At 48.0% G+C, this 27,932-nt stretch overlaps 1 protein-coding gene across 1 annotated transcript in view; it reads right to left on the bottom strand.

The window, feature by feature from the left end:
- LOC143766193 (uncharacterized) overlaps positions 1-11,848 on the bottom strand; it is a 65,740-nt gene extending 53,892 nt beyond the window's left edge. The window contains exons 1-6 of the mRNA XM_077253672.1: positions 11,808-11,848; positions 7,514-7,663; positions 7,244-7,417; positions 7,037-7,160; positions 6,856-6,953; positions 6,566-6,656 (exon numbers count right to left, since the gene is read on the bottom strand). Of these exons, the coding sequence (XP_077109787.1) occupies positions 6,566-6,656; positions 6,856-6,953; positions 7,037-7,160; positions 7,244-7,417; positions 7,514-7,663; positions 11,808-11,834 (664 nt within the window). The 5' untranslated portion in view covers positions 11,835-11,848. The remainder of the gene's footprint in view (positions 1-6,565; positions 6,657-6,855; positions 6,954-7,036; positions 7,161-7,243; positions 7,418-7,513; positions 7,664-11,807) is intronic.
- Positions 11,849-27,932: the final 16,084 nt, after the last annotated feature.

Raw genomic sequence — 27,932 nt, forward strand, 5'->3', positions numbered from 1 at the left:
CTGTGCCTGAACATGCTGCTATGCGGGAATATATTAAGGAGTCCTTGGAAAGGGGACATATTCGACCTTCGTCATCTCCCTTAGGAGCCGATTTTTTCTTTGTATCTAAAAAAGATGGCTCTTTGAGGCCGTGTATTGATTATCGGCTTTTGAATAAAATCACGGTTAAATATCAGTATCCTTTGCCACTGCTTACTGATTTGTTTGCTCGAATAAAGGGGGCCAAGTGGTTCTCTAAGATTGATCTTCGTGGGGCGTATAATTTAGTGCGAATTAAGCAGGGGGATGAGTGGAAAACCGCATTTAATACGCCGGAGGGCCATTTTGAGTATTTAGTAATGCCTTTTGGTCTTTCAAATGCCCCTTCAGTCTTTCAGTCCTTTATGCATGACATTTTCCGTGAATATTTGGATAAATTTTTGATTGTGTATCTGGATGATGTTTTGATTTTTTCGGATGACTGGGACTCTCATGTCCAACAGGTCAGGAGGGTTTTTCAGGTTTTGCGCTCTAATTCCTTGTGTGTAAAGGGTTCTAAGTGCGTTTTTGGGGTTCAAAAGATTTCGTTTTTGGGGTACATTTTTTCCCCCTCTTCCATTGAGATGGACCCTGTCAAGGTTCAGGCTATTTGTGATTGGACGCAACCCTCTTCTCTTAAGAGCCTTCAGAAGTTTTTGGGCTTTGCTAATTTTTATCGTCGATTTATAACTGGTTTTTCTGATGTCGCTAAACCGTTGACTGATTTGACTAAGAAGGGTGCTGATGTTGCTGAGTGGTCCCCTGCTGCTGTGGAGGCCTTTCGGGAGCTTAAGCGCCGCTTTTCTTCCGCCCCTGTATTGCGTCAGCCTGATGTTACTCTTCCTTTTCAGGTTGAGGTCGACGCTTCAGAAATCGGAGCTGGGGCGGTTTTGTCGCAGAAAAGTTCCGACTGCTCCGTGATGAGACCTTGTGCGTTCTTTTCTCGTAAGTTTTCTCCCGCTGAGCGAAATTATGATATTGGTAATCGGGAGCTCTTGGCTATGAAGTGGGCTTTTGAGGAGTGGCGTCATTGGCTTGAGGGGGCTAGACATCAGGTGGTGGTATTGACCGACCACAAGAATTTGATTTATCTTGAGTCCGCCAGGCGCCTGAATCCTAGACAGGCGCGCTGGTCGTTATTTTTCTCTCGGTTTAATTTTGTGGTTTCTTACCTACCGGGTTCTAAAAATGTGAAGGCGGATGCCCTTTCTAGGAGTTTTGAGCCTGATTCCCCTGGTAATTCTGAACCTACAGGTATCCTTAAGGATGGAGTGATATTATCTGCTGTTTCCCCAGACTTGCGACGGGTCTTGCAGGAGTTTCAGGCGGATAGACCTGATCGTTGCCCGCCTGGTAGATTGTTTGTTCCTGGTGATTGGACCAGTAGAGTCATCTCGGAGGTCCATTCTTCTGCGTTAGCAGGTCATCCTGGAATCTTTGGTACCAGGGATTTGGTGGCTAGGTCCTTCTGGTGGCCTTCCCTGTCGCGAGATGTGCGAGGTTTTGTGCAGTCTTGTGATGTTTGTGCTCGGGCCAAGCCTTGTTGTTCTCGGGCTAGTGGATTGTTGTTATCCTTGCCTATTCCGAAGAGGCCTTGGACTCACATCTCCATGGATTTTATTTCTGATCTCCCTGTTTCTCAGAAGATGTCCGTCATCTGGGTGGTGTGTGACCGTTTCTCTAAGATGGTCCATTTGGTTCCCTTGCCTAAATTGCCTTCCTCATCCGAGCTGGTTCCTCTGTTTTTTCAAAATGTGGTGCGCTTGCATGGTATTCCGGAGAATATCGTTTCTGACAGGGGAACCCAATTCGTGTCTAGATTTTGGCGAGCGTTCTGTGCTAGGATGGGCATTGATTTGTCTTTTTCGTCTGCTTTCCACCCTCAGACTAATGGCCAGACCGAGCGAACTAATCAGACCTTGGAGACTTATTTGAGGTGTTTTGTGTCTGCGGATCAGGATGATTGGGTTGCCTTTTTGCCCTTGGCGGAGTTTGCCCTCAATAATCGGGCTAGTTCTGCCACCTTGGTTTCTCCTTTCTTCTGTAATTCGGGGTTTCATCCTCGTTTCTCTTCCGGTCAGGTGGAGTCTTCGGATTGTCCTGGAGTGGATGCTGTGGTGGAGAGGTTGCATCAGATTTGGGGGCATGTGGTGGACAATTTGAAGTTGTCCCAGGAGAAGACTCAGCATTTTGCCAACCGCCGTCGTCGTGGTGGTCCTCGTCTTTGTGTTGGGGACTTGGTGTGGTTATCTTCTCGTTTTGTCCCTATGAAGGTTTCTTCTCCTAAGTTTAAGCCTCGGTTCATCGGCCCGTACAAGATATTGGAGATTCTTAACCCTGTGTCCTTTCGTTTGGACCTCCCTGCATCTTTTTCTATTCATAATGTCTTCCATCGGTCATTGTTGCGCAGGTATGAGGTACCGGTTGTGCCTTCCGTTGAGCCTCCTGCTCCGGTGTTGGTTGAGGGTGAGTTGGAGTACGTTGTCGAGAAGATCTTGGACTCCCGTGTTTCCAGACGGAGACTTCAGTATCTGGTCAAGTGGAAGGGCTACGGTCAGGAGGATAACTCTTGGGTGACAGCCTCTGATGTTCATGCCTCCGATTTGGTCCGTGCCTTTCATAGGGCTCATCCTGATCGCCCTGGTGGTTCTGGTGAGGGTTCGGTGCCCCCTCCTTGAGGGGGGGGTACTGTTGTGAATTTGGTTTCTGGGCTCCCCCGGTGGTTTCTGGTGGTACTGCACTTGTGTGCTTCATCTCCTCTGTTCACCTGTTTCCATCAGGATGTGGGAGTTTTCTATTTAACCTTGCTCCTCAGTCATTTCTATGCCGGCCAACAATGTTACCAGAAGCCTTTCTGTTGCATGTTCCTGCTCCTAGACTACTATCAGATAAGTTGGACTTGTAGTCCTAAGTTTGTTTTGCATTTTTGTTCCAGTTCTCTGTGATTGAATATTTCTGAGGCTGGAAGCTCTTGTGAGCTGAAATTGCCACTCTGGTGTCATGAGTTGATATTAGAGTCTTAAAGTAATTTCAGGATGGTATTTTGAAAGGGTTTTCAGCTGACCGTGAAGTTCCCTTTTCTGTCTTCCTACTATCTAGTAAGCGGACCTCAATTTGCTAAACCTATCTTCATACTTCGTATGTCAATTTCCTCTAAAATCACCGCCAATATATGTGGGGGCTACTGTCTGCCTTTTGGGGAAAATTTCTCTAGAGGTAAGCCAGGTCTGTATTTTCCTCTGCTAGGGTCAGTCAGTTCTCCGGCTGGCGCTGGGCGTCTAGGGATAAAACGTAGGCACGCTACCCGGCCACTGTTAGTTGTGCGGTAGGTTTAGCTCACGGTCAGCTCGAGTTTCCATCTTCCAAGAGCTAGTCTTTTTGTATGCTTTACTACGTTCTCTTGCCATTGAGAACCATGACAGAAATGTCATTTTCAACAGCCAATCAGAGCGAAAGTAGCCACGGGGGAGGGGTGAAGCCACCCCCCCTGGGCTCAAGTACCACTCCCCCTGTCCCTGCAGGTCGGGTGAAATTTCAGTTAACCCTTTCAACCGATCTTCAGGGACGCGATCCTGCTATGTCGCCACATAGGCGTCACAGGTCGGATTGGCACCAACTTTCATGACACCTACATGGCATCACAGGTCGGGAAGGGGTTAAACTACAGCAGAATGGCTGGACACACAAAAGAGACTATCACCAGCAGGAAATGCCAGCAGAGGAACAAAATATCAAGTCTCTGTCAGGACTCTGAACATTTTTATTACCTTTTGTGCATTACTGCCCTTTTCCAAGATGGTGTCTTTGGTCTCATGTGCACTGTGTCTTCCTGCTATAAAACTCCACCCCAGCCTTCAGTCTGTGCTAGAGTATTCTGCCTTCCATCCAGCTCCTGACTCTGATAACTCCCTGGCTATATACCTGCTTGTTGTGAATTCTGCTCTTGGGCTCCCTCCGATGGTTGTTAGTGGTAGTGCAGTTGTCTCTGGATTGTAGTCCAGGGCAGGTGTTTCTGCTGATTGCAGCTCTATTAGGTATTTAGGTGTGTAGGATCCAGCATTCCCTGCCAGTTGTTTATTGTTCATGGAGGGATTGCATCTCTGTCTGGCTCCTCATGCCCTGCTGTCAATTCAGCTAAGATAAGTGTCTGGTTTTTTGTCTCTGTAGCACGCATGCAGTGTGCTTTTCTGTTCAGTGCAATTTATTGTGTTTTTGTCCAGCTTAGACTTTGTTTGGATTTTTCTGTCATGCTGGATTCTCTGGAGATGCAGATATACATTCTATGTCTAGTTAGATGTAGAATATTAGTATTACCTGCTGTGGATATTTTTAGGGTTTTAATACTGACCGCTCAGAATTCTGTCCTATCCTTTTCTATTTAGCTCGAAGTGCTTCTTTTGCTAAATTCTGTTTTTCTGCCTGCGTACGTATTTTCCTCTTAAACTCACAGTCAATATTTGTGGGGGGCTGCCTATCCTTTGGGGTTCTGCTCTGAGGCAAGATAGAATTCCCATTTCCAACTTTAGGGGTATTTAGTCCTCCGGCTGTGTCGAGGTGTCTAGGCCGTGTTAGGAACACCCCACGGCTACTTCTAGTAGCGGTGTCAGTTTAGGATTGCGGTCAGTATAGGTACCACCTACTCCAGAGATAGTCTCATGCGGCTCCAGGGTCACCGGATCATAACACCTGCTCCTGTGAATCTGTGTGGTTATCCTTTTACTCTACTCTGAGTTCCTGCTGCATACACCAGTTTCCAGTAATGCTCCTTCATCGGCTCCTCGTGTTTACTCCCATCTGCATTTGCTGGACATGTAAGCTGTTGCTGCTCTGCTTAAACCTGAGATTATCACCCAGGCCTTCCTGGTTGAGATAAGACATTGCTTGAACTGCCTTTTAAGCATATCTATCTATGTTTGGACTAAGACAAGGACTTATTCGTGTCAAGTATCCTCAAGAATAACTGTGCTTCATAGACTTTCTGCGTGTTTGCATTTTCCTCTGAAGTTCCCTATAGACTGTTTAAGCTGCGTTTAATAATATTTACATCAAGTGTTATGGACTTGAGTTTCTCTCTGCACCTGTTTGAATCACCGTGTGATAATATAGACTTTACCACTTATAAAAGTGTGTCCTGTAGTTGTCTTGTTCCATGCAAAGAGTTTCCTGAGTTATCCCCTATAATTATTACAGTCTCACCTGAAAGGTGATAAGGCAGACAAATGAAAACACCTCTGTTAATCTAAACAGACTGCAGCCACAATAACAGAACCTAAACAACTGGAGAAAAAGGTGTGTTTGCTGTGGTTCAGTGGACAGAGAAGCCACAAAACACTGTCTCAAGGGTTTGAACTCAGGACCATGACAACTTCATTGGTATTAATAAGCCCTCGTGAGAAGGAGAGTTGAAAAGAATCCTTCTAACACAGGAGACAGTATGAGTACTAGAACTTTATACTCGAAAACCAAAAAGAATACATTTAAAAAATGGATCCCATGTACCTCTGTTAGCATCTTACATATATCCTTCTCTTTTTATTATTGTATCTCATTTCTATGTTGTTAAGATCTATTAATGGATAAAGGAATTATTCCTGTACCATGTAATCACCAGTGTTTAATACTCTGATAATGGGTATTGTTCCCCAAGTTATGAATAAAAGCTGTGAACAAGCAAGAAACGCGTCAGTGGGGATGTGGCCCCTGCACATAAGGACTGTTTTTAACCAGGAAATAAAAGTAAAGTTTCAACCTTTCTATGTGGTACTGGATTATCGCTATACAAATCCTGATTTGAAATATACTCTGAATCCATATCTTAAGGTCATAGAGGCCAATCATATAAGGGTTTTACTTACCTCTTCTGAGCTGCCACCACAACAAGTCCACGGCAGGGCTGGTGCACAGCACGTGTCCTATAAACATTGTTGTGAGATCCCTGGCCCTTAAGGATTTATACCTCATGAGATATTATTATTAATAATCCTCTTCCACTGATGGCTAGTTGCCCCCCCCCCATGCTTCTTCTTCCAGATGACCTGGTGACCGATTAAGGAAACATTGTACACAGCAGAGAATAATACATTCCTGCTATGAATGGATTTGGGCTGGGTCAATCACATGATCAAGTAAACAGAGCTGATCGTACAGAGATCAGCCTTATATTTCTATTCATGGAAAACCGGTATTACACTGACAAGCAAAAGGTTAACAATGTTTTCAACTTTTAACTTTCAGACTCCATATCTCATCATCCACCACTGCTTCGAACGAGAGAATACCATTATTTTATAGACAATCATCTTGGCTATCTCATACTTAAATATGACTTGCAACTATTTACTTCAATTTTGGCCTTTGAAATGTTCCATCGAAAATGCGTTCATAAAAAAAAGTTAAAAGTGTCTTTTTTTTGTTGAAGCACTAAATCTTTCAGTTAGTAAAAATGCACATCAAAAAGCTCTGAGTAACAAACCCTAAAACAATGCAACATATAATTTGGCAGGAAGGATAATCCATGACTTCTCTACATTTAGTGGTTCCTACTCACCTGGGCCGTTATCTGTAGGAATCTCCTCTTTACACCGCTCATCACCCTTCACATATGTCTCTGTATTATTAATATTGGTCAGATTTTTACCCTGAAACAAATATTGTACAAGTCACAGACAAGATGGAGAAGTCACATCTATGATCAGCTCTAATCCTGCCATCTCGACTGTCCTCATAACACAAGTATAACACATATAATACTGGTGGGTAAAACAAGACTGAGCACAAAACCTTCACAGCCACCTACACATCATAGGGGAGATCTCATGACACCTTCTCTCCATCTACCTGATGATCCTGAGGAACATTGGGATCTTCTTCTTTACAGTCCTGTGGAGGGAGAGGAGGGGGACATCTCTCTGGTGTTGACTTCTTACTGGATAGAACTGGAGAAAACACATACAGGGACTGAATTCATTCTTAACATACAGATAATTATAGGCCGTGTGTGTTTAGTCCTGTCTATTACCTGGTGATGTGAGGGGCTGGGAAACATCCATCATGATGTCCTTGTACAGATCTTTGTGTCTTTCTAAATACTCCCACTCCTCCATGGACAAATAGATGGCGACATCCTGACACCTTATAGGAACCTGACACATAAAATGATACCATCATCCCCCTGATCCCATCATAGCATTACTGTATAATGTCCCAGCATTCCCAGCAGTGTCACCTCTCCAGTCAGCAGCTCAATCATCTTGTAGGTGAGTTCTAGGATCTTCTGGTCATTGATGTCCTTATGTATCAGGGGGTGAGGTGATGGCCCAGTGATTTGACTCAGACCCCGTCCCTCTGACACAGGGGCCTGACAGCGCTCACTAGAGGTCTTCTTCACTACTGTGTAATCCTGGTTATGGAGAGACACAGTAATAAATCTCACTACAGACATTTCCAGAGCCCTCACCTCTCCAGTTCTGTCCATTTGTTCCCATATATTTCTCACCTCTCCTGTAAGCTGGAAGAGGATCTCTAGGGTGAGGTGTAATATCCTCTCCGCCATCTTATCCCTGCTCCTATACATCCTTGATGGGTCAATGAGGAAAATATTCTTATATAGAAGATCTCCACTGAGAGGATCAAATATTGTATGGACCTGAATTGGAAGAAGATGACGATGTAATATCATAAAGATCCCACGTAAGAACACAATTATTGGAGATAATAAGGGAAAATTGTAATGAGATGTATAATGTAGATGTTCAATTATATTTTCTCTTAAAGACATGAACATGAATGGCTTACTAAGGCCTACTTCACATATTTTGATATTTCCGTTACTGGAAAAAAACAGCACCAGTGATATCCATGTCCGTGTGTATGTGTGCTGTCCATGTTCAAAATAAAAGGGGAGAAGGCAGAGCTGCTTATGGTCAGAACGCAATACAAAAAGTGCACATGCACATATTAATTTCTAAATGTATATCAAAATGAGACAATTAACAAACAATTGATCAATTCTTTGCGCCACCCTGCCACGCCAAGGCATTCTCATAATGGGGCGATTTTTATATTCGCTGTGCCATTACAGCCTCCTACATGTATTAAAAGTGGGACCATATTGAATGCCAGCTGTTCCTGTAGCGTTTTTAGAATCACTCCCATGGCACCAGAAAGGGTACGTGCAGATAAAGGTCAGTGTGGAGGTCAGATCTGAAATGTCTATGTTTGGACCTGGTTGACTTTTATCTGTGTGTACCCTTTCTAGCGCCATGGGAGCGATTCTGAAACGCTATAGGTACAGTGACTGGCGTTGTCTTGGGTGTTGCCTCTCGCCTCTTTTCTGGAACTGCTGTGACGGGCAGCAAACCAGTGGAAGGATCACCCTTGTTTGCTAAACTTTTCCTTGTGATGCCTTTTAGTCTCTGCAATGCTCCATCCACCTTCCAACACTTGGCTAATGACATCTTTAGAGATTTGCTAGATCAATTTGTTGTAATCTATCTGGACAATATTTTGATTTTCTCCGATTCTTTGCAGGAGCATCAAGAATATGTTAAGACTGTTTTAAGACACCTGAAAGAGAATGATCTCTACATTAAGCCGGAGAAGTGTGAGTTCCACCGCACTGAGATAAAATTTTTAGGCTATGTCATCTCGGCACAGGGGCTTAACGTGGAGGCAAGTAAGATTCAGGCTATTCTTGATTGGCCTGCACCTAAGAATGTCAAGGAGGTACAATGCGTTATCGGGTTTGCTAATTTTTATAGACGATTTATCCGTAATTTCTCTGAGATTGTGTGACCTATTACGCAACTAACCAAGAAGGAAAAGATTTTCTTGTGGTCTACACTGGCTCAGGATACCTTTGACTGTCTTAAGTCCCGTTTTATGTCTGCACCACTGATGATTCATCCTAACCCAGCACATCCTTTCATCGTGGAGGTGGACTCTTCAGATTGTGCATTGGGGACCATACAAAGAACAAGGGAGAAAGGTCTGTTACATCCATGTGCTTTTTTTCTCCCATAAACTTTCTGCTGCAGAGAAGAACTATGATGTGGGAGACAACGAGCTCTTAGCCATCATCGCTGGATTTAAAGAATGGAGGCACCATGTGCAGGGGTCAGCGCAACAAGTTATTATCGGATCATCGTAGCCTAGAATTTTTGAGGTCTGCTAGATGTCTTTCTCCTAGTCAGGCTCGTTGGAGTTTGTTTTTTAACCAATTTAATTTTGTAATTTCTTACCGCCGAGGTTCACGTAATGGGAAAGCGGGTGCTTTGTCCTGAATCCATGCCACAGATTCCGTACCTGGCACCCCATCCAAGACCATTTTGTCTGATGTCAATTTTGTCGGAGTCATCCAGAATAAGGACATATGGAAGACTATTAAGGAGGCCTATGACTCTGACCCATTCCTTGCTAACCCTACTGATGATGTGAATCTAGTTCTCTGGAACGGTATGTGGGTTCAGGATCATCGTTCTGGAGATCGTAAGGTTGCAGGTTCTCAAGTTTGTCCACGATTCTAAGTTGGCTGGTCATCGGGGGGTACAGCAGACACCGGAGTTCCTACGTTGTTTCTTCTGGTGGCCTACCTGTCTGATGGACGTGAAGAGCTACGTTCTCTCTTGTGAGGTATGTGCATGTTTTAAGACCCCTAGGCTATTCTAGTGGTGGTGGATCGTCTTACTAAAGCTGCTCACTTCATCCCTTGCACTGGTCTTCCCTGAGCTAATTAAACAATTGAGCTGGTCATTCAGAATGCGTTCTGGCTGCATGGAGTTCCGGATGAGATTATTTCTGATCGGGGAGTGTAATTTACCCCCAGATTCTAGAAAAGATTTTGTTCTCACTTGGTATCAATGCCTGTCTGTCATCAGCATATCATCCTTAGACCAATGGGCAAAAGGAGTGGACTAATCAGACGCTGGAGCAGTATTTTCGGTGTTATATCAACCACTCATGTCACAGCAAAGATGTCCATAATAGGACACATAGTAACACCATTAATTGTAATAGCCGACTGTCTCCCTATCCTGCCCCCGCTTTTTGGTAAGTTGTGCTCCTATGTCGGCTATTACAATTAATGATGTTTCTATGTGTCCTATTATGGACATCTTTGCTGTGACATGGGCGCTTTCTTTTTCAGGCTAGGCACACTGGTGCTTTTGATATAGCATCTTCCTACATGTGATTTTTCTCTCTAGCCTTTTCCCTTTTCTTTGGGGGGGCGGGGCAGGAGCCCCCTGTGTGTTCCACCTTTGGTGGTGATACTTGGGGGGTTGTGGGGGATGGGGGCTCTTTTCTCAGCATTTTTCAGGCATTCATTTTTGTTATTAATTAATGTTACTTGGTACTTAATTACATGTTTGTGTACTATTTATGGAATAAATTTTGTCTTATGAAATGTTCATCGATGCTCTTCTTTTTTCTCCTTGTTAAAATGGTATGTTTAGAGCAGATCTGGTGAGTTCGAGGGCGGTTGGCGGTATTTTTCGCCAGACCTCGTTTTCTCACAATATGCGGTTGGGAGTTCTGTTACAAGAACAGTTTATTGTAGAAAAGATTCTGGATTCTAGGATGCGCAGGAATCAACTGCAGCACCTCATCAAATGGCAAGGATATCCGTCTGAGGAGAACTCATGGGAGCCGGTGGGCAATATCTGTGCTCCTCAAAAAATGTCTCTGTTCCATCAGAAATATCCTGACAAGCCTGGTCCTGGATCGTCCTGACACCACTTCTGAGGTGGGAGTAACGTAAGGATTCGGGATTTTCCTTGTGCCTGTTCACCCTGATCCAAGATGGAGTCTTTGATCTTGCCCTGTCATGGAACTTCCTGTCTGTCCTGATTATTTAAGTCTGGGTCATGTGTTCTCCTGTGCCTGAGTATTTTGTGCTGTTGGCTCCCTGCTTCTCCTGCTCTTTACTCGGTGGTCCCCCTCGCCATGTTCAGCTGCCATCCATCTTCCGTGTGCTCCTGGATTCTGACCGGCGTTGTCTTGGTGCTGCCTCTCGCCTCTGGAACTGCTGTGACGAGCAGCACACCAGTGGAAGGACACCCTTGTTTGCTAAAAGTTTCCCAGTGTTGTGCCTCTTTGCACAACCACACCAGGTGAGCAAGATTCAAGTGTTGCTTTTCTCACCAAGATTGATTTACTCATCAGCTACGCTTAGATAGCGCTCTCCCTCTTTTTCCCCTCATCCTCTCTTTCTCAGGACTTCATTCTCACAACGCACCATCTGCGTATTATTGAACTTCCACAAACAAGTACTGGGCGCACGTGTGATCAAGTTACTGTTGGACTTCCACGTTTAAATACTGTGTGCATTCCCATGACACTTCTGCTGGATTCCCACGTTTAAGTACTGTGTGCATTCACACTAATAACCTACTGACTTCCTCATTTAAGTGTCTTGTTTGCTCCCGCGTCATATCCTTGCTGGACTGGTTCATATTAGCGGTCGTGTCCCTCTATTCAGTGTGCTATGATTTACCATATTGTGATGAGCAACTAGTTACAGTTGTAGGAATATCTGTGTTAGCTCTCTTTGCATTTGTTTGGTTAAAATACATCATTTGCTGCAGCTTTGCTCTCAGACTGGTGTCATCCCACGCTATCAGATTCCTTAGTACCCACATAATTGTTACAGTACTATCCCAACCGCCAGGTCTGAGTCTACAGCACCGGGAACGGAGGGAAAATATGTCTCCTGGAGCACAACCCCCCCCAAATCACCTCAGTAATGGAAGGGTTACTGTCCCCCCCAGTAATGGGGAATCTCCAGCACCTACCTCCACCTGCAGAGCCGCACACCACATATATGGCTGTTCTGTGCGCACAAGACCTGGGATGAGGTCACAGGAGGGGAGGAGTCAGGGGTCACATGATCAGGGGCCTCAGTGTATGCAGGACTCTGCTGTGCTGGTTGTCATGGTGCTGGATGAGGGGAAGTTTATGTGTGGGGTCAGGAGGGGTTTACAGGGTGGATGTAGCAGAGCCGTGTGTGTACGAGGTGTACGGAGCGGAGCCGTGTGTGTACGAGGTGTACGGAGCGGAGCCGCGTGTGTATGAGGTGTACGGAGCAGAGCCGTGTGTGTATGAGGTGTACGGAGCAGAGCCGCGTGTACGAGGTGTACGGAGCAGAGCCGTGTGTGTACAAGGTGTACGGAGCAGAGCCGTGTGTGTACGAGATGTACGGAGCGGAGCCGTGTGTGTACGAGGTCTACGGAGCGGAGCCGTGTGTGTACGAGGTGTACGGAGCGGAGCCATGTGTGTACGAGGTGTGCGGAGCGGAGCCATGTGTGTACGAGGTGTACGGAGCGGAGCCATGTGTGTACGAGGTGTACGGAGCGGAGCCATGTGTGTACGAGATGTACGGAGCGGAGCCATGTGTGTACGAGGTGTACGGAGCGGAGCCATGTGTGTACGAGGTGTACGGAGCGGAGCCATGTGTGTACGAGATGTATGGAGTGGAGCCGTGTGTGTACGGAGTAGAGGTGTGTGTATGAGATGTACAGAGCGGAGCCGTGTGTACGATGTATATGGAGTGGAGGTGTGTGTGTACAAGGTGTACAGAGCGGAGCCGTGTGAGTAGGTGTACAGAGCGGAGCCGTGTGTGTACGAAATGTTCAGAGCGGAGCCGTGTGTGTATGAGGTGTACGAAGTGAAGCAGTGTGAGTCTCACAAACACACTGTATAATGGTTAGTGATGAGCAAGTATACTCGTTGTTCGGGTGACCTCCGAGTATTTGTTATTGCTCGGAGATATAGTTTTCATCGCCTCAGTTGCATGATTTACGGCTTCCAGATAAGCTGAATACATGTGGGAATTCCCTAACAAGCAGGCAACCCCCACATGTATTCAGCGTATCTGGAAGCCGTAAATCATGCAACTGAGGCGATGAAAACTATATCTCCGAGCAATAACAAATACTCGGAGGTCACCCGAACAACGAGTACACTCGCTCATCACTAATAATGGTCCTTAGTATTTCCCCACACACATATTGCATCATGGCACCCAGTAATCTCCCTCACACTGTATGATGGCCAACACTAGTCTGCTGTTTATCATGGGCCCCAGTAGTATTCCCCATACTGTATGATGGCCCCAAGTAGTATTCATCACACTGTACGATGGCGCCCAGTTGTCTCAACAACTCTCTATGATAGCCCCAGTAGTTTGCCCCACACTATAAAATGGCCCCCAGTAGTCTTCACACACTGTATGATGTCTTCCTCACACTACTATGGCCTCCAATAGTCTCACCCACACTGTACGATAGCACCCAGTAGTCTACTTCACACTGTATGATAGCTCCCAGTAGTATATCCAACACTAGTGTATCATGGGCCACAGTAGTTCAACAATCTTTGTGATGGCCTCAAGTTGTCATCACTACACTGTACAATGGACCCCAGTAGTCTGGTGTTTTTTCATATTTTTGGAGGATTCTCAGGTCCCCTTTTTGTGGTTTTGATGTTACATTAGGACTCGCAAGCGTAAGGACCTGTGACGTGGGTTGTGAGCTTCCGTATTTTGGCCAGAATATTAACTAATACCTCACATATATTGCTATGTGTTTTTTGCACTTTTTTATCTTTTTAGGGTGCAGTTGTGCCCAGATGGCTCTGTAAACTGTGGCCTCTTTTCACACAGGATGCATTAGTCAGCACTGGTTAGCCCACCATATGGCATCATTAATAGGCTGTGAGCCAGATGCTCTGCATTTTCTGTGTGAACATTGCCACATACAGACGGTATTTTTTGTGCACTGGTGTTCCAAACGGCCAATCCCCTGATTGTAGGCAGGCTGTCTTATCGGTATTACTGCATCTGTGTAGCCACCATCTTTAAATGGGTCCACTGCGCCCTGTTAGTGCATTTGTTTTGAGGCCTGGGCAGGTAAGCGTCTCTGCCTTTTTCCTGGTGTTTTTCAGATTTTTGGAGGATTCTCAAGTCCTCTTTTTGTGGTTTTGATGAACCCCCAGTAGTCTCTCCTACACTCTCTGATGCCCCCAATAGTTTTCCCCACACTGTAAGATTGGCCACCAGTAGTCTCCACTGTGCGATTTACCCCCAGTAGTCTCACCCACACAGTATGATGGCCCCAAGTAGTCTGGGGCGCAGTGCTCCCAGCAGGTCACAATGAAAATCCGGAACCATAAGTGGAGGGATCACTTCCAGGACTCTGGGACATAATTTACGCCAGTCTGGAAAGGGTATAAAATCAATTCCTCATAGCAGGATCATCCTAGCTGAAGGAACATTCCAGAATGTATGACAGTAACCAAACAGGAGAGCCCATGGGGGTAACAGCACCCCCAGCTTTTTGTAGTTTCCTCTCCAGGTGGTGTGAGTCCTGGGGAAACCCCTGCACAAACTATCTTAATGCCTATATTTTTACTTGTATTTATTGGAGGACAGGCCTTGGAAAGCACAGGCCTAAACAAAACATAAACTATGTGCATTATGCAAAAATAAATTATAGTCTGCATACAGCAAAAAATTATGTTCATCCTGTATTGTTAGAACCCTAATCAAAGAATCGCCTTCTCTTACGGAAAGTATGTAGTCCATGATCAAGGTTGAAATAAAAAAATCATTGAAGAAGTTCAGGGGACCCTAGCATCATCAGGAAGGCAAAAAACATGTTAGATTCTAGCCAAGAAGATAGGAGGATAACTGGGGGGTTTCTACTCAGATAAGTAATCATCCTCCTCCTCGGATTATTGCGTGGGTCTGCCATGCTTTCCCATCAAAGACATAGAAAAACTGGTGAAGGCAGTCAGAGCAGCAATGAGTCGTAGCAGAGATAAGTCTGAAAGCATGAATATTTCCCTGTAGACCAGAACAAAGTCACTCTCTCTCCAAGAAAGAATGGAAAAAGTCAGATAAAAAAAGCTTTTATCCCAAGAGAAATTAAAAAAAATATGCTTTTGATGCTGAGGTTTAAGAGATCTGAGACAAGGTACCAAATATAGACGTTGCTTCTGCACCTATTGCCAAGCAGGAACCTAATCTCTGCCTGACCATAGCGATAGGCCCTGAATAGGTACCAAATATAGACGTTGCTTCTGCACCTATTGCCAAGCAGGAACCTAATCTCTGCCTGACCATAGCGATAGGCCCTGAATAGGGAGGGGACGGGGTTATCGCTAGTCAGCCCCCACTACAACTAAAGACAAAGAGGGTGGACAAACAAGGGGATACCGTTATCTTGAGAAGACCACCGAGATATCACGCCAGCAATCCTCCAGAGTACTCCAAGAAGACACTAGCCAACTAATAGTACTCCCAAACAGACAAAGGGAATTTGAGCACCATCACCTTGCTGAAGAGACTGAAGGTATTTAAACCTTCATCAAGGGTGTGTTAATTAGCAACAGAAGGTGGAGGTAAACTGTTGGGTACTAGAGGGAGAAGGATATCACTCCATAACAGAGATGCAAAAATCAAGAAGGTGCTTGTTGAGCTAATCGCAATGACCTTCTGCAGCCGGATCCAGGATGACTCTGTCACACTTGACACACCCATGACAGACCAATTACTAGCAAGCTTCCCAAGTATTGTGACGGCAGCAAATTTCCTGGCAGATTCTCTTCTCTGCCCTGCCCCTCTGACACTGCATTCCTGTTGCTGACTTGGCTTGTACGACCTCTCACTACTGCCCCCTAGCATTGTTTGCTCAGCTCTACGGGAACTCGCTTGAGTTGAGCTCCTGTTACCTCCTTTCCTCACCCTCTGGTGGTTGTCCCTGTATTGCACGACATTATCACTGACCAATATTTAACCTAGTGGAGGTCTTTTTTTCTCTCTGTGGCATGGATCCGCTCCGCACTTTGACGCATCAAGTAGCCAGTCTTACACAAATGATGCAGAATTTCTGTAGAAATAGGGCCTTGGTTACGTCCCACTAGCAAGTACAGAGAGAGCTGGCTGAGACAGTTAAGACTGCCCGAGATGCTGCCTCGACATCAGTCAATAAGGATGGTGATGTTACTGACGTTTCCTTGCATTCCCCTGAACCTTCTGTTAAACTCCCTGACACCTGTTCCGGTGAGAAGGAAAAGTTCTGTATGTTCAGGGAAAGTTGTAAGTTGTTCATTTCCTTTAGACCCCGATCTTCAGAGGGATGAGAGTCAGCGGGTGGGAATTATCATATCATACTCAGGGAAGGTCTGCAGTCTTGGACCTTTACCCCCAACCGCTCCGGAGAGAGTGTCTGTGGATAGGTTTTTTGATGCCCTAGGACTAATTTATGATGAACCTGAAGGGGTCAGATTGGCGGAGGACACGATCATGGGTCTCTCTCAGGGGAAGCTCTCTGCAGAGTAGTACTGTTCAGAATTTAGGCGATGGTCCCCTGAGGTGTCCTGGAATGACTCAGCACTCAGGTGCCAATTTCAGAGGGGTCTATCTGATCATCTAAAGCAGTGTTCCCCAACTCCGGTCCTCAAGAGCCACCAACAGGTCATGTTTTCAGGATTTCCTTAGTATTGCACAGGTGATAATTGCATCACCTGGACAGGCAAGCATTCAATCACCTGCGCAATACTAAGGAAATCCTGAAAACATGACCTGTTGGTGACTCTTGAGGACCGGAGTTGGGGAACACTGATCTAAAGGATGCTTTGGTCCTTCATCCACCGCCCAGTTCCCTGGAGGAGGCAATGACGCTGGCTGTCCGTATGGATCTTAGACTATGGGAGAGAGGCGTCATGCAGTGGGAGGCCCCGATGCTTCCAGTCAAACCAGAGTTGGTGATTCAGGCTGAACCCATTCAAGGAGAGGAGGCGGCGATGGGAATGCAAGCTCTGCTTTACTGTTGTGCTCCAGGACATTGGAAGAAGGACTGCCCATCTTGTCCTTTGACCTCCAAGGTGTCAGGAAATGCCTAAGTCTGGGTAACTGTTGAGGAGGTTACCCAGACTCTCAGGTACATTTTTCCTCATTTCTTAAAGTACTGCTTAAAATGGAACTTGGTGTTAGGAACTGTTTTACGCCCACATCGGCTTTTGTGGACTGTAGGTCATCGGTGAACCTGACTGACTCAAAATTGGTGGCCAATTGTAAGTTAGGGACAGTTAGGTTGGAAACAGTCATGAATGTTGTGGCTATTGATTCTACACCCCTCACTAAGGATGGTATCCATTTTGTCTCTGAAGAATTTATTCTCAAGGTGGGGGCTGTACACCAGGAGCACATTTCATGTTTTATTTTGGACAGTCTTCTTGCGGGGCTGGTGTTGGAGTTTCCCTGGTTGCAACTACACAATTGATTGGGACTCTTGGGATATTGTGAAATGGGGATCTAATTGTTCCAATGATTGCTGTGTTTCTGTATCTGTGCCATCCATCAGTCTGGAGGGTAATCAGGAGTACCTGAAGGACTTCGAGGATGTTTTCTCCGAAAAAGAGGCTGAGGTTTTACCACAACACCGCCCCCTTGAATGTAGTATTGACCTTGTTCCTAATGCGAAATTGCCCAAGGCCTCTCTCTGGTCCAGAGCGAGTTGCCATGAAAAAATATAAAAAAAAGTGTCTTCGTAAAGGACACATTCGCCCTTCTGTTTCTCCCGTGGCCGCGGGGTTCTTTTTTGTAAAGAAAAAGGACTGGTTTGCTCCCATGTCTCGATTTTCGAGAGTTAAATAAAATAACTGTTAGGACTATGTACCCTCTCCCACTTATTCACAATTTATACAACCAATTGTCTGGGGCCAAATGGTTTTCCAAGTTGGATCTCTAGGGTACATATAACCTTATCCGGATACAGGAGGGGGATGAGTGGAAAACTGCGTTTCTCACATCTGAGGGGCTCTTTGAGAATTGAGTTATGCCTTTCGGTCTGACTAATGCGGCAGCAGTTTTCCAGAACTTTATCAACCATGTTTTTGCTGACTTTCTTGGGCATTTTATGGTGGTTTATCTGGACCATTATTTTAATCTACTCGCTTGATAAACAGACTCACATGGGTCACCTTCGTGCGGTTCTCCAGAGGCAGAGAGCTGTATTTTGATTTCCACCAGATCATTAATTTCTTCTTGCTCTGTTAGCATACACACAGTGTTCACTACTGAACCCTGAAGGGCATGCAATGAAAGATTACGTCCTAACACCAGTGCCAGAGTCAGGATGCACTTTTGTGGGCGGAGTTTGTACAGCCCCCGAAGGATGGTATAAGGCTATGTGCACACGTTGCAGATTTTGATGCATTTCTGCAGCGTTTTTGGAAGCGCGGAATTGCATTAAATCCGCAGGGTAGTGCACCACCAATGTTAGTCAATGGGAAATTGACAATTGGTGTGCACATGCTGCAGAAAAATCCGCATTTCAGCATTTTATTTTCCGCAGCATGTCACTTCTTTTTGCATTTCTGCACCCATTGACTACCACTGAGTCAGGCAAAACCGCAGGTTTAAAAAGATCTGCGGTTCTGCTGCAGAGTTGCATGCGAGAAACGCATGGGGAGGAAGAAGAGTGTGTGGGCGGAGACTGTGTGAGTGGAGAAGATGTGCGTGTCTGTGTGTATTTGTGTGTGTGCGCTGCTGTGTGTAGGCAGGCATTGTTCGATTGGACTACTAATCCCATCCGGCTATGCCTGCTACCTGGGCCGGACAGGGACTAAAATTCAGCCCTGGCACTTGAAGTTACACAGGCCCACGTGTCACATGGTGACTGTATAATATCTTTGTACACTTGTAGGTTACAAGAAGTTAGGGGAGTGTAACACGACTATATAACATATAATCACTTAGTGTTGAGCATTCCGATACCGCAAGTATCGGGTATCGGCCGATACTTAGCGGTATCGGAATTCCGATACCGAGATCCGATACTTGCCGCGTATCGGATACCGGAATCGGAAGTTCCCAGGATTCAAACTGCACAAATTTGCACGAATTCAGCCAATGAGAATGATTCCAAGTGTGGGCACATCCTGTTCAGCATGGAAGGCATGAAACTACTGGCAAGGCTGTGATTGGCTGCTGAAATGATGTCATGCTGCAGTTTAAAAGTCGCTGGCGCCATTTTGCGCTCACTCTCCTGTGAATTCAGTTAGTGACAGGATGCTGTTTGCTGACTGAGGGCCAGTTTAGAGATAGCGATTTGCTTCATTGTTCTTTTCCAAGGCTAATTTAGCAACCGCTGTGTTCACCTACTAATCACCTTGCTTTTGCCTTGCAGCGCTGTTTTCACAGCGATCTGCAAGGTCTGTGTGTGTGTGAGTGCAGCCCACTCTCTAGTCTGTGTGCAGCCATAGGCCATAGCTGGTTGTATTCAGTTCAGGGAGGGTGGTTCATTGCCTCATACTGTTCTATTTATTTTATTTTTTTTCAAGTAGTGTAGTCTGCTGCTCATTTTTTCTAATAATTCCTATTAGTGACTTTCCACCCGTATCCAGCTAACTTGTGGAAAAACACTACATAGGATAAAGTAGAGGAGGTTTTTTGGGCCTTGCAGCGCCGTTTACGGCTGGCTGCACGGTCTCCGTGTGACTGCAGCTCGCCCTGTAGTCTGTGAGCAGCCATAGCCTGGTTGTATCCAGCTCAGGGTTCTTCACTGCGTCATACCGTCAAATCAATTTTCCTTTTGTTTTAAGTAGTGCAGGCTGCTGCACATTTTTTCAAAAAATTCCTATTAGTGTCTTTCCACCCGTATCCAGCTAACTTGTGGAAAAACACTACATAGGATAACGTAGAGGAGGGTTTTTGGGCCTTGCAGCGCCGTTTACGGCTGTCTGCACCGTCTCCGTGTGACTGCAGCTCTCTCTGTTGTCAGTTCAGCCCCCAAAAAATAAATAATAAAGTTCACCAAACACACCACTTTACATTTGTGTAGGCCACATTAGCTCATATTAAAGTCTAGTCCACACTTTAGAAAATTAGTGTTTCTTATACCTGTTAGGAGCTGTTCAGGAATAAGCACACAAAGCCGTTAGTACTTTTCTGCTTATTTTTATCAGTCAACCAAGATGAAGGCAGGGAGTAAGGCACGTGGGCGTGGGCGCGGAGCAGGGAGAGGACAAGGGGATTCTGTGCCTGCTGCGGGCACCGGTGACTCCTCAGCACCCAGTTTCACCAGGGAACAGTCCTTCATGCGCAGCTTTGTCGCAGAGCGCCGTACACCGCTGCTGCGTGAAGAACAAATTGAAGCCGTTGTTGGATGGATGGCAGCTAACGCATCGACTTCAATTAGTGCCACATCCTCTCAGACACAGAGCACTGGAGAGCAGCCATCTGTCTCTTCACCACCTGCCAAATTGCCCAGGCAGACAGAGAGCCCAGGGCAGGAGCCGTCTCTACTTCTGTTCTCTGAATCTCTTGGCTTGGAAACGGGGCCAGCCAAGCAGCATTGGAGAAATGGAAGAAGAGGCAGGGTGCAGTGATGCCCAACCGCATTTTCTCTCTTCCTCTGAAGAGGCGGGTGGGCCAGTGCCTCCGGTCACCACATCGCAGGACGCATCCGCTGATGACACTCAGGTGCCACTTTCTGGTGCGTGCTCTGCTGCTGAGACTAACCAGGAGGAGCAGTTGGTGGCAGAGGGTAGTGTAGATGATGAGGTCCTTGACCCATCTTGGTGTGAGGGACAGGAAGGTGGTGGGAGCAGCTCTGAGGAAGAGATTCCCCGAACAGGCCAAAGAGGCAGAGGGAGGGGGAAGACTGCGGATTCTGCAGCCTCCGCTTTGGCACCCGTTCGGAGCATGTCTCTTCCAAAAGCCAAAAAGGGCGCTCCCAAGACTTGCAGTGCCTGGTCCTTTTTTGACACAGTTGCAGATGACATTTGCTATGTCAAATGCAAGGTGTGTCATCACAAAGTTAAAAGAGGTCGAAATGTCAGCAACCTCAATACCTCCAACATGTGGAAACATGTGCACACCAGGCACGCGGCGGAGTTAGAAAAACACACTGAAGAGCTAGGCCAACCAACAGCGGCAGCTACCACCTCTTCAGCTCGTGTTGCCTCTTCCTCCAGCTCACACGCAGCTGGTTCGGCTTCCTTCCAGGATCGCCGTGGAAGAACCTCTGGCCCTGTTGTCCAGAGACCCACTGTAATTCCACCCGCAGCACCACGTTCCCAGTCATCCACACACTCCCAGCCCAGTCTACAGCCATCGGTAGTACAGGCATGGGAGAAAAGGCGGCCTTTCTCGTCAAACCACCCACGAGCACAGGCTCTGACTGCAGGCATTGCCAAACTTCTGTCACTGGAAATGCTGTCATTCAGGCTGGTGGAGCCTGACAGCTTCCGTGACTTGATGTCATTGGCAGTCCCACAGTACAATGTGCCCAGCCGCTTTAACTTCAGCAGGCAAGCTGTCCCTGCCCTGCACAAGCATGTGGAGGGACACATAAAACACGCGCTACTGAACGCCGTCAGTAGCAAGGTCCACCTCACCACCGATGCGTGGACCAGTCAACATGGACAGGGGCGATACCTTTCCCTCACTGCCCATTGGGTTAATGTTGTTGAGCCGGGTACAGATCGTGCGAGTGGCGCAGGACGTGTCCTGCCCACTCCAAGGATTGCAGGAATCCATTCTGTACGCATTGACTCCTCCTCTTACACCAGTTCCTCAGAATCATCGCTGCAGGAGCCGTCACAGTCCACCTCCACATGGACCCGTGATGAACGTTTACCTGTTATGACCGACATGAGCACAGCCGTGGCCAAACGTCAACAGGCCGTCTTGAAATTAATTTCTTTGGGGAATCGAAGCCACACAGCGCAGGAGCTCTGGAATGCCATCAAGCAGGAGAGCGATGTGTGGTTTGTGGCAGCAAATCTCCAGCCAGGCATGGTAGTGTGTGATAATGGCCGAAATCTGGTGGCAGCTCTGGGCCTCGGCAACCTCACTCACATCCCATGTCTGGCACATGTGCTCAATTTGGTTGTGCACAGTTTTTTGAGGGACTATCCGGATCTTGATGCACTGCTGCACAAGGTCCGCCTAGAGTGTGCTCACTTGCGGCGTTCCAGCACGGCAAAATCGCGCATTGCGGCTCTGCAGCGCCGACACCGCCTGCCGGAACATCGCATCATATGTGACCTACCTACCAGGTGGAATTCCACGTTACATATGTTGGAGCGGTTGTGTGAGCAGCAGCAAGCTGTAATGGAGTACCAGCTGCATCAGGCGCAAAGAAGTCGCACTCCGCGCCGTTCAGACTTCACAACCACAGAGTGGGCCACTATGAAGGACGTCTGCCAGGTTTTGCGTCCCTTCGATTATTCCACGCGGATGGCGAGTGCAGATGATGCACTAGTCAGCATGACTGTCCCCCTTATCTGCCTGCTTGAAAAATCACTGCAAGCGCTAAGGGATGATGTTGTGGAAGAGGTGGAGGATGAGGATTCACCATTTCCATCATCTTCTGGACAGTCAGCGCCACGTGGTTCCTCACAAACGCGTAGGCAGGGGACACTTTGTGAGGAGGATGAGGAGGAGTCAATGGAGGAGGAAGACATCCGTCCAGAGGAGGGAGTTACACAATTGTCCAGTACTCAGTGTGTACAGCGAGGGTGGGGTGATGACGAGCGGGCAGAGATCACGCCTCCAGCAGGGGACAGCGTTTCTTGGCCAGTTGGCAGTCTGCAGCACATGGTGGATTACATGCTGCAGTGCCTGAGAAACGACCGCCGCATCACCCACATTCTCAACATGTCTGATTATTGGGTGTTCACCCTCCTCGATCCTCGCTACCGGGACAACGTAGAAAGCCTCATCACACCGTTGAACCGGGAGCGAAAAATGCGGGAGTACCAAGACACACTGGTGAATTCCATCATCTTCTCCAGTCCAACTGAGAGAAGTGCTGCTAGTGCATTACAAAGCAGCTCAGTGCGTCCAGGCAGTGGAGGAGGCTCTGCACAAAGAGGGAGCAGAAGCAGTGCCTCTGCCCAAGGCAAGACCAGTATGGCCCAACTGTGGAACAGTTTTGTGTGCCTGCCACAAAAGTCTACACCATCACAGACGGCTCCAGTCAGCAGGAGGCAACGGTTCCGTCAGATGGTGACAGACTACATGTCTTGCCCTCTTGCTGTACTCCCAGACGGCTCTTCCCCTTTCAAGTTTTGGGTCTCAAAGCTGGATACATGGTCAGAGCTAAGCCAGTATGCATTGGAGGTGCTGGCTTGCCCTGCGGCTAGTGTATTATCGGAACGCGTCTTAGTGCTGCAGGTGGTGTACTAACTGACCGTCGCATGCGACTATCCTCCGATAATGTTGACCGGCTTACTTTCCTGAAAATGAACAAGGCCTGGATCTCGCAGGAATTTGCCACTCCTCTTCCTGATTAAATAATTAGGTGACTGTCTACAGTATCCAGGTCTCCTGTTGTGTTCATCTTTCTACCACCTGAACTTAAAATCCTGGGCTCCAACACCGCCAGTTGAGGCTCAGAAGTGCCGTCTGCACAGTCAAAACATACGACCCAGTGTTATTGGGTTTCAGTAACGTCAGCTGATCCCCAGCTGTAGCTGTGTAGCCGGCAATGTGTCCTGCGACCGCCACGCTGACACAACAACTTAAATGTAAGGGAACCTGTCCCCCCCCCCCAAGGCTTTTGTTACTGAAAGAGCCACCTTGTGCAGCAGTAATGCTGCACAAGGAAAAGGTAGCTATTTTTGTTTAGCTCCTTGCACACGCAGAACTTAACACTTATAAAATGTGTCCACTGATACCGTAAAACCGTCCCGGAGGTGGGACTTTCCTTCGTAATGTGACGCAGCACAGCCGTCATTCTTACCCCCCCCCCCCCCCCGGCGACGTGCGCCGGCTCCTCAGCATTGTTTGATTCTGTCTCGAAGCCTGCGCTGTTATGTTATCCCTTGGCCAGGCACACTTAGCGCTGCCCCTCTTCTGACATCATTTGGTGTCAGGCTGACTGCGCCTGTGCGGCCGCGCTGGCCGAGATCCCGCCTCGCAGTGTCTTCTGATTTAATCACACTGTGGGCCTGGGATCCATGGGCATGCGCACATTACGAAGGAAAGTCCCACCTCCGGGACGGTCTCACGGTATCAGGGGACACATTTTTAAAGTGTTTAGTTCAGTGTTTGCAAGGAGCATAATGAAAAGAGCAACCTTTTCCTTTTGCATCCTTTTTGCTGCACAAGCTGGCTGTTTCAGCTACAAACGCCTTGGGGGGGGGGTTAAAGGTTCCCTTTCGACTTTCTCCAATCAGGCTTCGGCCTACACTGTGTTCCTCTGCTCCTCCTGCTGTCCCTGGGCTCCAACAACGCTAGTTGCTGTCCAGAAGTGCTGTCCGCACAGTCCCAACAGTCGCTCCTCTGTTATTGGGGTTCAGTAACGTCAGCTGTTCCCCAGCTGTGTGTGTGGCAATCCCTCCTCTCTCCTCCACCTCCTCCTCCTTCTGTCCCTGGGCTCCAACACCGCTAGTTGTTGTCTGGAAGTGCTGTCCGCACAGTCAACAGTCGCTCCTCTGTTATTGGGGTTCAGTAACGTCAGCTGTTCCCCAGCTGTGTGTGTGGCAATCCCTCCTCTCTCCTCCACCTCCTCCTCCTTCTGTCCCTGGGCTCCAACACCGCTAGTTGTTGTCTGGAAGTGCTGTCCGCACAGTCAACAGTCGCTCCTCTGTTATTGGGGTTCAGTAACGTCAGCTGTTCCCCAGCTGTGTGTGTGGCAATCCCTCCTCTCTCCTCCACCTCCTCCTCCTTCTGTCCCTGGGCTCCAACACCGCTAGTTGTTGTCTGGAAGTGCTGTCCGCACAGTCAACAGTCGCTCCTCTGTTATTGGGGTTCAGTAATGTCAGCTGTTCCCCAGCTGTGTGTGTGGCAATCCCTCCTCTCTCCTCCACCTCCTCCTCCTTCTGTCCCTGGGCTCCAACACCGCTAGTTGTTGTCCGGAAGTGCTGTCCGCACAGAGCCAAACACCTTGCCAATGTGTTAGTGGGGTTCAGTAATGCCTGCTGCTCCCCTGCTGTGTATACGGCAACGTGTCATGCGACCGCCACGCAGGCACAACAACTTAAATTTAAGGGAACCTGTCCCCCCCCAGGCGTTTCTTACTGAAAGAGCCACCTTGTGCAGCAGTAATGATGCAAAAGGAAAAAGTGCCTCTTTTCGTGGTGCTCCTTGCACATGCTGAACCTAACACTTATGAAATGTGTCCCCTCCCACCGTTAAACCGTCCGGTAGGTGGAACTTTCCTTCGTAATGTGACGCAGCACAGCCGTCATTCTTACCCCCTTGGCGCCGTGCGCCGCCTCCTCAGCGTTGTTTGAATCTTTCCCGGAGCCTGCGCTGGTATGATAGCCCTTGGCCATGCACACATTTTGCGCTGCCCGTCTTCTGACATCATTTGGTGTCAGGCTGGCTGCGCCTGTGCGGCCGCGCTGACCAAGATCCCGCCTCGTAGTGTCTTCTGTTTTAATCCCACAGCGGGCCTGTGATCCATGGACATGCGCAGTGCATATCTTAACATCCGCCTCTCACTCATCTCCCTACGCCTTCTTCAGACTGTGCAACGTCAGCTGATCCCTAATAGCATGCCACGGCCGTGACGCCGCACAGTCTGAAGAAGCCGTAGGGAGGGGAGTGAGAGGCGAGGATATGCACTGCTCATGCCCATGGATCACAGGTCCGCAGAGTGATTACATTAGATGACACAGCGAGGCGGGATCTTGGCCAGCGCAGCCGCACAGGCGCAGTCAGCCTGACACCAAATGATGTCAGAAGACGGGCAGCGCAAAATGTGTGCATGGCCAAGGGCTAACATACCAGCGCAGGCTCCGGGACAGATTCAAACAACGCTGAGGAGGCGGCGCACGGCGCCAAGGGGGTAAGAATGACGGCTGTGCTACGTCACATAACGAAGGAAAGTTCCACCTACCGGACGGTTGAACGGTGGGAGGGGACACATTTCATAAGTGTCAAGTACAGCGTTTGCAAGGACCATAATTAAAAGAGCTAAGTTTACCTTTTCCAGCATTAGTGCTGTACAAGATGGCTCTTTCAGCTACAAACGCCTTGGGGGGGGGTTAAAGGTTCCCTTTCAACTTGCTCCTCCTGCTGACCCTGGGCTCTAACACCGCCAGTTGGCGCCCTGTACTGCTAGCTGCACAGAGAAAAACACCAGCCAATGTGTCAGTGGGGTTCAGCACCGCCAGCTGTTCCCCTGCTGTGTAGCCGGCATTGTGTCCTGCAAAAGCCACGCAGACACAAGAACTGAAATTGAAGGGAACCTGTCCCCCCCCCCCCCAGGTGTTTGTATGTATAACAGCCACCTTGTACAGCAGTAATGCTGCATTTGTACAAGGTGGCTCACTAAGTTATTCTCCTTGCACACGCCGAACGTAACACGTCTAAAATGTGTCCCCTGAGACCATTAAACCGTCCCTGAGGTGTGACTTTCCTTTGTAATGACACGCTGCAACCCCCTTGGTAGCGCTGCCCGTCTTCTCACATCATTGTTTGGCTGGCTGCGCCTCTGCGGCCGCCCTGCCCCACACAACGCCCCTCGGTGTCTTATTTATTTTGACTGCGAGGGTGTGATTGACGGGCATGAGCAGTGCATATCTTCGCCAGGCTGTCACTCAGCTCCTTTCGCCTTCTTCAGACTGTGCGGCTTCATGGCCGTGGCATGCGATAAGGGATCAGCTGACGCCGCACAGTCTGTAGCAGGTGTAAGGACCCGAGCGAGAGGCGAACATATGTACTGCGCCAGGCCATGAATCCCAGCCCCGCAGTGTGAAACACTGTAAAGACACTGCGGGGCTGGGATTCATGGGCATCGCGAACCGCACAAGCCGACATGAAATGATGTCAGAAGACGGGCAGCGCATGGCCAAGGGATAACGCAACAACGCAGACTCCTGTACATCAAAATGCGATGCTCAGGAGGCCGCGCCAAGCACCAAGGTGGTATTTTTGCCAGCCGTGCTGCGTCTCATTACGAAGGGAACTCCCGCCTCCAAGACAGATTGACTGTATAAGGGCCAAAATGTTGTACGTGTTTCATTCAGCTTGTGCAAGGCACAAAATGAAAAGAGCAACCTTTGACTTGTGCAGCACTACTGCTGCATAAGGCGTGGCTCTTCTAGTTTGTAACACCTGAGGGGGGGTTAAAGGTTACCTTTAAAATTGGTTCAATTAGGCTTCGGCCTACACTCTGCTCCCCCTGCAGAGCCTGGGCTCTAACACCACCAGTTGGTGCCCCGAAGTGCTGGCTGCACAGAGAAAAACACCTGCCAATGTGTCAGTGGGGTTCAGCACTGCCATCTGTTCCCCTGCTGTGTAGCCCGCAACGTGTCCTGCAACAGCCACGCAGACACAAAGCTGCCGCCAGTGCAGGCTTCGGCCTGCACTCTGCTCCCTCTCCTCCTGCTGACCCTGGGCTCTAACACCGCCAGTTGGTGCCCTGTACTGCTAGCTGCACAGAGAAAAACACCAGCCAATGTGTCAGTGGGGTTCAGCACCGCCAGCTGTTCCCCTGCTGTGTAGCCGGCATCGTGTCCTGCAAAAGCCACGCAGACACAAGAACTGAAATTGAAGGGAACCTGTCCCCCCCCCCCCCAGGTGTTTGTATGTATAACAGCCACCTTGTACAGCAGTAATGCTGCATTTGTACAAGGTGGCTCACTAAGTTATTCTCCTTACACACGCCGAACATAACACGTCTAAAATGTGTCCCCTGAGACCATTAAACCGTCCCTGAGGTGTGACTTTCCTTTGTAATGACACGCTGCAACCCCCTTGGTAGCGCTGCCCATCTTCTCACATCATTGTTTGGCTGGCTGCGCCTCTGCGGCCGCCCTGCCCCACACAACGCCCCTCGGTGTCTTATTTATTTTGACTGCGAGGGTGTGATTGACGGGCATGAGCAGTGCATATCTTCGCCAGGCTGTCACTCAGCTCCTTCCGCCTTCTTCAGACTGTGCGGCTTCATGGCCGT

Source organism: Ranitomeya variabilis, chromosome 4 (genome assembly GCF_051348905.1).
Source record: "Ranitomeya variabilis isolate aRanVar5 chromosome 4, aRanVar5.hap1, whole genome shotgun sequence".
Lineage (NCBI taxonomy): Eukaryota > Metazoa > Chordata > Amphibia > Anura > Dendrobatidae > Ranitomeya > Ranitomeya variabilis.